General features: G+C 46.9%; 1 protein-coding gene across 1 annotated transcript; it reads right to left on the reverse strand.

The window, feature by feature from the left end:
• Positions 1–1,395: 1,395 nt before the first annotated feature.
• LOC119270248 (2-hydroxyacyl-CoA lyase-like) lies at positions 1,396–6,152 on the reverse strand. Its single transcript, XM_037552241.1, has 2 exons — positions 4,493–6,152; positions 1,396–2,054 (listed from the first exon to the last, which is right to left on the reverse strand). The coding sequence occupies exons 1-2, from the start codon at positions 5,897–5,899 to the stop codon at positions 1,740–1,742; spliced, it is 1,722 nt and encodes a 573-aa protein (XP_037408138.1). The 5' UTR covers positions 5,900–6,152; the 3' UTR covers positions 1,396–1,739.
• Between the last annotated feature and the right edge of the window lie 4,326 nt (positions 6,153–10,478).

Raw genomic sequence — 10,478 nt, forward strand, 5'->3', positions numbered from 1 at the left:
GAGAGGGGATCCCATGAGCACAGGAAAAATCTCTCCTGCTGGTATGCCACCCTGGGTTTTCCTTCCTCAGCAACCAAATGAGCCCTAAAGGCATCTTGAACATCCCCCTCCCTGTGTCCAGCGGTGGCTCATGCACCTCCCTGATGGTGCAATGGTCTCATTTTCATCCTTACATGTTCCGGTGCTGAGGAGAAAAGGGAGCTGACGAGGCGGACGAGAAGCTATAGTGGCGGGCATGTGAGGCGGGGTTGGGAGGGAGGCATCTATGAGCCGCAGAGTCCATGGGAGAGGCGGGGGTTCCAATTGAATGCTCTTATATTTTTTTACAGATGGAGTAGTTGGCTCCATGACCCCATGATTAGTATTGCCGAAGACTCTAAGAACTTTTCATCCTCAACTGAAATATAGCAGCAGCTACGCTTCTTCTGTTCCCTTCAGGTAGAGCTCCATCTACATTTCTCTTCACATCTCCCACGGGGGAGGAATCCACGCAACTCTTCGAGTCGGCGGCTGACATGCTCTAGTACATGTCGAACATCGTCCGAAAAAAGCTACAGGTCTTGTTCCACTTGTATAACAACTTTTTTTAGGCAATTTGTAGTATAACAACTAAATGGATTGGTAGTATACCTGGCCATGGGATACCCGGCCCGACCAAAAAAAGCCCGACCTGACCCGACCCGGTCTTGCCCACGGGCCAGGCCTGGGCCTAAGTTTTGAGCCTGAAGCACACGTCGGGTCGGCCCTGGGCTTGACTTTTTTGCGTTTTAGGCCCGAGGCTCGGTGGGCCTTTTCACTGACGGGACGAGCTCGGGCCTAAAAACTAGGCCCGACAGTCGGACCTGAGCCTAGGTTTTCCGCCTTGGGCTTTGTTAGGCCCGGCCCGACGGATGGCCAAGTATAATTGGTAGTGAGGCTTTTTAGTTCTAGGGCTCCATGGAAGTATTTCATAATTTAAAATTCATTTTTTATTCTAAAAAGCAGAAAAATACATACATAAGTACTTATAGATGTATGTAAATTTTTATTATGAAATACATTTGTGTGAGCTCGCAAAAAAAACCCATGGCCAAACAAAATCATGTCCATGGAGTATATCTTAATAGTGAATAGTACATGTGCTAGAAACATTATGATTTTGTTATTTTGGTGTAGCTCACGTAAAAAATGTATTTCACCGTGAAACTTTACACGCAAGTAGTGTACATTCATAGATAGGTATGTGTGTGTGTATTTTTTCAGAATTTTTTGGAAAATAAAAAAATTTCAGGCTTCATTAGCTAGAAACATTATGATTTTGTTATTTTAGTGTAGCTCACGTCGCCGTGAAACTTTACACGCAAGTAGTATACATTCATAGGTATGTGTGTAATTTTTTCAGAAATTTTCGGAACATAAAAAAATTCAGGCTTCATTAGCAATTTTCGCTAAATGGGGCACCTTCCAGAAAAGCTCAACAGAATTGCGCGACCGATACGCAGCAGTAGTCCCAGTTGCACTCTGCCGCTAACACTTGAATTATACAAGTATACAATCAATTGCTAGTGTCCACAAACACAATATACAAAGTCACACGCCACCGGCGAAGTCGAGACTATCCAGTGCCAGTAGGGCTTCTTATTTCAGGGGCAGCGACAAGTAGGTTCAGATCTTAGTTCCTCGGGGTGTCCATTTTGATTTCAACACGCCAGCTGCAATACAGAGCAATGAACCCTTCAACATCGCACCTGCGGGCGCACTCAGTTCTTGTGCTGCATCCTGCCGCTCTCCGCGCCTGCATATGGGTCAATGGTGACATTGATCACCGCCGGTTTCCTGGCGTGGAACGACTCCGAGAGGGCAGATCTTAGCTCGTCCGGTGTCTCGACGAGATAACCCTTTCCTCCGAACGCTTCCATCATCTTGTGGTAACCTGCCCCAGGAACGAAGGAGGTTGGCGCGGGGTCATCTTTGTAGGGGCCTGTTAACTCATCTGGGCCTCTTCTGTCGCCACCGTAGACACCGTTGTTGTTGAACACAATGACGACAACGGGCAGCTGGTACCTCACCAAGGTCTGCAAAGTAAAAACAGAAGATTGTAGATAGTTAGGAGATCTATATTTGGTCCAACGTAGTGGAAAAAAATGTTTGATGTGTCATACAACTATTTTATTTACAAGGAAAAACCATTTTCTTCAAGGTCAGACTAGTTATCAGGCACAAACACACACAACAAACAAAATAAGCAAGGCCCACATGAAGGATACCTAAACAAGGCTGTTAGAAACAACAAAGGCCATCTGAATGAAGCTGGCAAACAAAGAAAAAACATATAACCGATAAGAGTAACAGCCAAAAGTTTGATGATGTATAAGTCACTAGAATGATTCTCTAACTGGTACCATGGAATGAATTGGTAGCACAGGTCCAATTATCTGATGGGCCTGATTGCCACACATGGGGTCAGAAAGGACAATTTACTGTCCATTCAATGTACTATTGTCTCACTCTCACCTGTGGAATTGGGTCGAGTGGTAATTCTCACCAAAGATAATTTGCTCAAAAGAAACCGGCAAGGAAGGAAGTCGTGTTGCTCGGACATGATGAGGCTATCCAGCACCTCCTTTGATTGTCACGTTGCTCGCTTCATGTGGGGGTTAGTGCGCATAGATTTCAATTTAAATCCTTCAACTAGCAACACACATTGTTTGGGCAATGGTTAGATGGTCTAGGATGGAATCTTCACTCTACTACCATGTGTGGACCTGTGGCAGTTTGTTGGGTTATTTTGTTGTGCCACAATGACGTTATATTTTATAAAAAAGCTTTTCGTCATCCAAACCAGGCTATTCTCGTGTGCAAGATTGCTACGATTATGGGCAGTTGGGCACTATCGCGAAACATCTGGAGACCCCTGGAATGGAGTTCTGTTCTACTGATATTTGGTGAATCTAGAGGTGGCTGGGCCATGCTGGCGTTGCTTAGTGCTTTTTAGGCATGTTCGATGCTTTTTTTTCCCGCCACTAAATAGCCTAAGGACTTTTTTCATCCTCACCCAACAGCACATTTGTGTTTACAATGCTGGTGATATCTGTAAGTTGCCAAAACAGGTTTTCTACATTCAAGACATGTATTTACAAATGCACCAGCATGAACAATCCTCAGGCACCTTTTTTTTTTGTCAAAACTACCAAACCACAGCTTTAAGAATCAATTTCAAGGACCATACTTGTTGGAAAAACAGCATAGACTACGGAAATGATAAAAGTGTAGTTTGTGCAACATTTTGCAAGGGGCATATCAAACTGTGAAATTAATGTGTGAAATATACTATTTAAATGGCAATTCATCTTTGTGTACCAATTGAGCCTTTTTGCCATGAAGTCATAGATAAGAGTGTGTTCGAGAAATCATAGTTCACAATAATACTTGTGAGAGTTGATGTACTTGGATGATGTGTCTAGTATTGTCTGAATTATTGACAATGGTCATTTCTACTGTCCTGGAAAGGCAGCTCAGCGGTTCATATCGTGTCCCCATATAATGGCTATAATTGCTTGGTACCTTCTGGTACTACATGCCAAGACGCTGTGAAGGTGGAGGTACCAAGTCACAAGGGTAGAATAGCAATGTTTCATGGCATTTTCTGATCGCAGAGACTACCGGGTACAACCCTATCCCTCACTGGCTACTTGCAAAAACTTCACACACGTGCAAACCCTCCCCTACTGTTTATGAGTAAGAAAAAGAAGCCCGTCTATGCCTCTAACAACTCTAACGGGCAACCATAATGTCAACCCCCACACGCCTCCTCCATGAGTTTCCCTAGCTGGACAACCTCTCAACCCTGCTTTGCTTCCATCTCCAAGTCCGGCCTAGGTGTAGCAGGCCGCCGGCAGTAACTGCAGCATCGGCTGCGCAAGCGTCACAGGTTCATCGCCATCAGTATCAACCTCAAACACATATCCGACATTACAGGGTACCACCAGCCGGAACTTGTCTCCGCACTGACCTCGAGGTACTCCTTTTCAGATCCAACCGCTTGGGTGCATCCTCCCATCCATGCTCATCCACCCCTGCCACTGCTCCCACTACTCAATTTTACCTATGGCTGTTTGTAAAGTATAGAATGCTGGTGTATAGTGTCTGTGTTTCTGTGTTAATGAGTTAAAGATGTCTTCTGAAGATTAATTTATGTTGCTGTGTGAGATGTGTGGTTGATCCTCTCTTTTGGCATCTGTAACCCAGTAAGAAATTGTACCTACTTTTCATTGTTCAGTTCTGCTTAGGAAGTACCAGTACCTTGTGGTACCTTCTAAGCACGGTAGAAATGCTCATTGACAATAGCATGAAGTGCCCAATCTACTACCCTTGTTTGGCTCAACCAAAAATGTCAATTTCAGCTCACAACAGCATGATATAATAGCAAAAGAAAATAACAACATGAAACAAACAAGGTAGCAATAATACTTTTGCGCAAATTAAACCAAGTAGCGGATGCCATTACACGTACCTCAACCTCCATTGCACTGAAACCAAATCCAGAGTCGCCCTCCACAGCAACTACGAGCCGTTCTGGCTCAGCCACTGCTGCTGCAACACAGTACCCCAACCCAACACCCATCGTTCCCCATGTCCCTGCATCCAGTCTTGTCCTTGGCTCATTCTGCACAAGCACAGCCCTGCCAACATCCATGGTATTGGCCCCTTCCGAGACCACTATTGGAGCAGGGCTCCCCTCGGCAAGGATCGCATCACGAATGATCCGCATGGGTGTCATGAAATTGAACGGCACAACATCCTTCACAAGCTGTGCCTCCATCTTAAGCACATTATCCTTGCTCTTCTTGGTGATTGCATCAACCCACGGGTGCGATCGCGCCAGGCAGAATGGCTGATCCTTGATCTCCCTGTTGAGGAGCTCAACGACTCTCTTTGCATCCCCAACCAGACCGACCTGGGGCTTCCGAAGCTCAATTTCATCTTCAGAAACGTCCACAAGTATGAACTTGACATCCTTGGACCACTTGGGAGGCTCACCGAAGTGAAGCAACCAGTTGAGCCTCGCGCCGACGACGAGCGCCACATCGCACTGCCCAATGGCGAGGGAACGCGCGGCGGTGGAGGAGAGTGGGTGCACATCCGGCACGACCCCCTTCCCCATGGGAGTGGGAAGGAAGGGGATGCCGGTGGTGTCCACCAGCTTCTGGATCGCCTCCTCGGCGCGGGCGTACGCCGCGCCCTTCCCGACCACAACCAGCGGCCGCTCCGCGCGCCGGAGCAGCTCGGCCGCCTCCACGATGCCCTGGTCCAGGGACTTGTGTTTCGGCGGGGACGGATCGGCGGAACCGGCCGCGGCCACGGCCTCCGCTATGAGGGAGGCCGCCTCAGATTCGGCGAGGGTTTGGTGGAGGACGTCGGAGGGGATGTCGAGGTAGCAGCCGCCGGGGCGGCCGGCGACGGTGGCGGCGAGGGCCTGGAAGACGAGGCGGGGGATGTCGGCGATGGCGGCGGCCTTGACGGCGAGCTTGGCGAAGGGCTTGGTGGCGGCGATCTGGTCGAGCTCCTGGAAGTCGCCCCGGCCGGCGTCTCGCTGGTCGCAGGAGCCGGAGACCATGAGGAGCGGCCAGGCGTTGGCGGTGGCGTGGGAGAGGCCGGCGAGGCCGTGGACGCAGCCGGGCCCGGAGACGGTGAGGAGCAGGCCGGGGCGGCCCGTGAGGAAGCCGTAGGCCGCGGCGGCGTACCCCGCGGACTGCTCGTTGCGGAAGGCGAGGAAGCGGCAGCCCGCGGCGGCGGCGCGGGAGGCCAGCGAGGTCACCGGGATGCCCACCACCCCGAACATGTGCCGCGCCCCGGCGGCCGCCAGCGCCCGCCCCGCCAGCGCGCTGCCGTCGACCGTCGCGGCGGAGTCGGACGCCATCTGTGGTGGTGGTGTGGGGATGGGTTCTCTGATCCGGCTCAGGTTGGGTGGGTGGTTCACGGAAGTTTATAAGGGGGTCAGTAGTCACAGGCGGCGGCGTGCCGGCGGGCGCGGCGGAGCAGATGCGCCTCCCCGGAGCCTGCGGTGTATCTGGTTCCGGTGGCTTCCGGCGGCCGCGGCCGGTGGGGAAATCTGCTGGATGTAGAGGAAGAGTGTTCCTTTTGCTCTGCTCCTGTCGTCCACCAAACCTGTTCTGTTCTTTTGCCCATAGTCGGCATAGACTCATCATGTTCAAAAGCACTTTCCCCTCTACTGAAATGATCAGGCCAACATACATAGGCAACTCAATATATTTAGTAATAAAAAAGCTCAAGAGTAGTAGTGATTCCTGGGTGGATGATAATGATAATCTTAAGTCCCTAATTAGGGACTACTTCCACGGCCTCTTCACATTCGATATGGGTGTGGTGGACCAAGGATTGCTGAACTCTGTAAAACCCGTGGTGATCGTCGATATGAATAATATGCTTTTGGCTGAGTACACGAGGGAGGATGTTCGCCAAGCTTTATTTCAAATAGGAGATTTGAAGGCTCCTGGCCCGGACGGACTTCATGCTATCTTTTTTAAAAGATTTTGACACATTGTAGGGACGAGTTGACTGATGAAGTGCTCAATGCTATAAATAAAAGGAAGATCCCTTCAGAATGGAATTCAACAAATGTAGTGCTAATTCCCAAGGTCAATAGTCCAGAGGTAATTATGCAATACAGGCCAATCAGTCTTTGCAATGTGGTTTATAAAATAATTTCAAAAATGTTTGCAAACAGACTAAAAGGAATCCTTCTTGAAATTATATCTCCAACACAAAGTGTTTTCGTCCCAGGCAGACTTATTACTGATAATGTGTTGGTAGCTTATGAGTGTTTTCATGCAATCAAGAAAAAAACACATGGATCAAATGGATTTTGTGCCGTGAAGCTGGACATGAACAAAGCCTACGACTGTGTTGATGGGGCTTCTTGGAAAAAAATAATGTTGCGGATGGGATTTCATGCACATTGGGTGGAGCTTATCATGGAGTGTGTATCTTCAGTAAGCTATAGGGTCCGGTTCAATAATACAGAAACTGAAGAATTCGCTCCCACAAGAGGGCTCAGACAGGGCGACCCATTATCACCTTATTTATTTCTCTTGTGCTCCGAGGGTTTTTCAAGCTTATTAGCTCATGAACAGGAAATTGGAGGTCTGGAAGGGGTCCGTATTTGTAGAAATGCTCCCCATATCTCACATTTACTGTTTGCAGATGACTCCTTGATCCTAATGAAGGCGGACTCACATAATGCAAGTACACTCAAAAGGATTCTTGACACATATTGTGCTAGTTCTGGGCAACTAGTTAGTAATGCTAAATCGAGTATATTTTTTAGTCCTAATACTAATGTCAATACCAGGGAGAATGTGTGTACAGAATTAAATATTGAGACAGAAGCTCTATCCGACACATACTTGGGTCTCCCTACAATGGTGGGAGTCGACAAAACTGACTGTTTCCAGCACTTATCGATAGAGTTTGCTAGAGGTTGAAAGGGTGGAAGGAGAAAACACTCTCGATGCAAGGTAAAGAGGTATTGGTAAAGTCGGTAGCCCAAGCAATACCTTCTTATGCAATGTCAGTTTTTAAATTGCCTAAAGGAATCTGTAAGTCTATCACTGATGAAATTGCTGGGTTCTGGTGGGGTGACAATGAGGGAAAAAAGAAAATGCATTGGTTTGCGTGGTGGAGGTTGTGTATTCCGAAGAAGGAAGGGGGATTGGGTTTTAGAGACTTGCACAGTTTTAATCTTGCTATGTTAGCAAAACAGTGTTGGCGACTAATCCAAAACCCGAATTCTTTGTGTGCGCAAGTTCCGAGGGCAAAATATTACCCAGATGGTGACATATTGAAAGCTGGACCAAAAAAAGGCTCTTCTTATACTTGGCAGAGTATTGTCGCGGGTATTCAGACTTTTAAGCGGGGTTGCATTTGGCGTGTTGAAAGTGGAGCTCAAATTGATATTTGGCATGATCCATGGATTCCATCAAGTGTCACAAGGAAAGTAATCACGAATAGGAGGCAACAATGCTTTCAAAGATTGATGAGTTAATAAATCCGTACACAGGCCAGTGGGATGAGGATCTAATTCATGATGTGTCCTCTCCTCTTGATGTTCATAGAATATTACAAATCCCCTTGAATTATCACTTGACGGAAGACTTTGTGGCTTGGAACTATACACGATCAGGCACGTTTTCCGTGCGATCGGCTTATCATAAGGAGTTTGAACATCAACATGGGGCACAGTGGGTGCGAGCTGATGGGCAAGGTACAGAAAATATAAACTCAGTTTGGAAGGATATGTGGAAGCTGAAAATACCAGGGAAGATAAACATTTTGCATGGAAAGTTTTGCATGGCGCCCTCCCATGCTTTGGTGTATTAGCAAGCCGACACATCCCATGCTCAGCTCAATGTCCAGTTTGTTTAGTCGGAGCAGAAGACATTCAACACTGCTTATTTAGGTGCCGACGAGCGACGGATGTTTGGGAGCGCCTGGGCTTGCTACAAGTCATACGGAAAGCTGTCGCCGAGGACAGATCAGGATCTATTACAATGGAAAATTTATCAAAGCTTTAGGGCAATGATGCGGAGGTACCAACGGCGGAGCTTGCTGTTGTAGCAGCATGGTATATATGGTGGCAGCGCCGACAGATAGTAAAGGGAGTCAAAGTCCAAACGCCGGAAAAAACTGCACTAGCCATCAAGGTTTTGGCGACAAATTTCCTCAGGTCAACTATACCCAAAGGACCAATATGTAAGAACGACCACATGTGGAGGAAACCAGGATATGGGATCGTGAAGATAAATGTTGATGCTTCCTTTCAGTATGAAACACTTTCAGGTGCTCGTGGTGCTGTGGCTCGGGACTACCGGGTGATTTTATTGCTGCAGCAAGTTGGTTTGTTCCAAACATCAGTGGAGTTGACTCAACTGAGCTAACTACCATCAGAAACGGGATATACTTGGCAATTCACATTGGATGCAACAACATAAAAATTGAATCAGATTGTTCGTTCGCAGTGGACTCGCTGAACCAAGTTGATGATTATTTAGGCCCGGAGGTAGCTATCATCACAGAGTGTAAACAACTTATGATGGACTTTGCGTCCATATCCTTCAGACATTGCTATAGAGAGGCCAATCAGGTGGCAGATGAATTAGCAAAGAACTCTTTTACTACTAGATCTTCTAGTTCTTGGGATGATGAGATCCCTGATTTTATTTCTCATCTGCTTGTAAATGACATGTCTATTATTTGAGAAATAAAGTCTATTTGCAGTCAGAAAAAACTCAATATAGTTCCAGCTAAAGTGGTTATCAATCAATATGCTGTGTTAAAAGAAAATCAAATCAATGAATATGCTCGCGCAACAGTTTTATGAGGCTGGCCCTTCTGGCAAGGCAAGGGTGGAGGCTGCTTACTAAACCAGAGAGTCTATGCGCAAGAGTACTAAAGTCTAAATACTACCCCAATGGAAAACTCATCGACACGGTTTTCTCATTAGATGCCTCTCCTGCATGAGGGGGATTGAGTTTGGACTCGAACTATTGAAAAATGGTCTGATTTGGCGTATAGAAAATGAAAGAAGCATACAAATAACAAAAGATCAATGGATCACGAGGAAAGAAGAACTAAAAGTTGCTGCTTTCATATGGAGGTCAAGACTCCGATGGGTCAATCAACTGATTGACCCGGTAACAAAGGAGTGGAAGATGGAACTAGTGAAACAAATTTTCCATGAGTTCGATGCGGATGAGATTTGCAAGTTAAGAATTCCAAGAGAGGATGTGGAGGATTGTGTAGCATGGCATTATGAAAAATCTGGGACTTTTACAGTCAAGAGTGCCTATAAACTTGCAGACACGATCCAAAGAAATAAAACAGAGAGGGCGACAAGTTCTTCAAGCGAGCCGGGTGACCGCATCATTTGGGATGTTATTTGGAAGGCAGATATTCCGAAAAAGGTCAAGATTTTTCGGTTGGAGAGTGGCCACTAATTCCCTGCCCACAAAGCATAACACATTCAGACGAACCATAGTGGATGACAATGTGTGTGAAATCTGTGGGATGGAGAAAAAAGACGAATTCCATGCCATTATCACCTGCACAAGAAGCCGGGCGCTAAGGCATGCAACGAGAAACTATTGGGAATTGCCTAGGGAGTCTAATCTCAGATATACTGGAGTGGATTGACTTCAGATGCTATTGATGTCTCAAACAAAGAATGTCAGAAATAACATTCTGTTGGTCCTTTGGCGGGCGTGGAATCTGAGGAACAACCTGGTGCATGGCGATAAGAAAGACACCATCTTTGGTTCAGTGCAGTATCTGCTTAGGCTAAAAGAAGATCTCATGGTGGCCGCATGTGACATTACCGATGTGGGGCCGAAGAATAAACAATCCTTATTCCCAGAAAGAGTTTGCATACCGGTAATCCCAGTGCCCAGTAAGGCTTTGTTCGGTTAATCCTCTCCCCAAGA

This window comes from Triticum dicoccoides, chromosome 3A (genome assembly GCF_002162155.2).
Source record: "Triticum dicoccoides isolate Atlit2015 ecotype Zavitan chromosome 3A, WEW_v2.0, whole genome shotgun sequence".
In the NCBI taxonomy this organism is placed as follows: Eukaryota; Viridiplantae; Streptophyta; class Magnoliopsida; order Poales; family Poaceae; genus Triticum; species Triticum dicoccoides.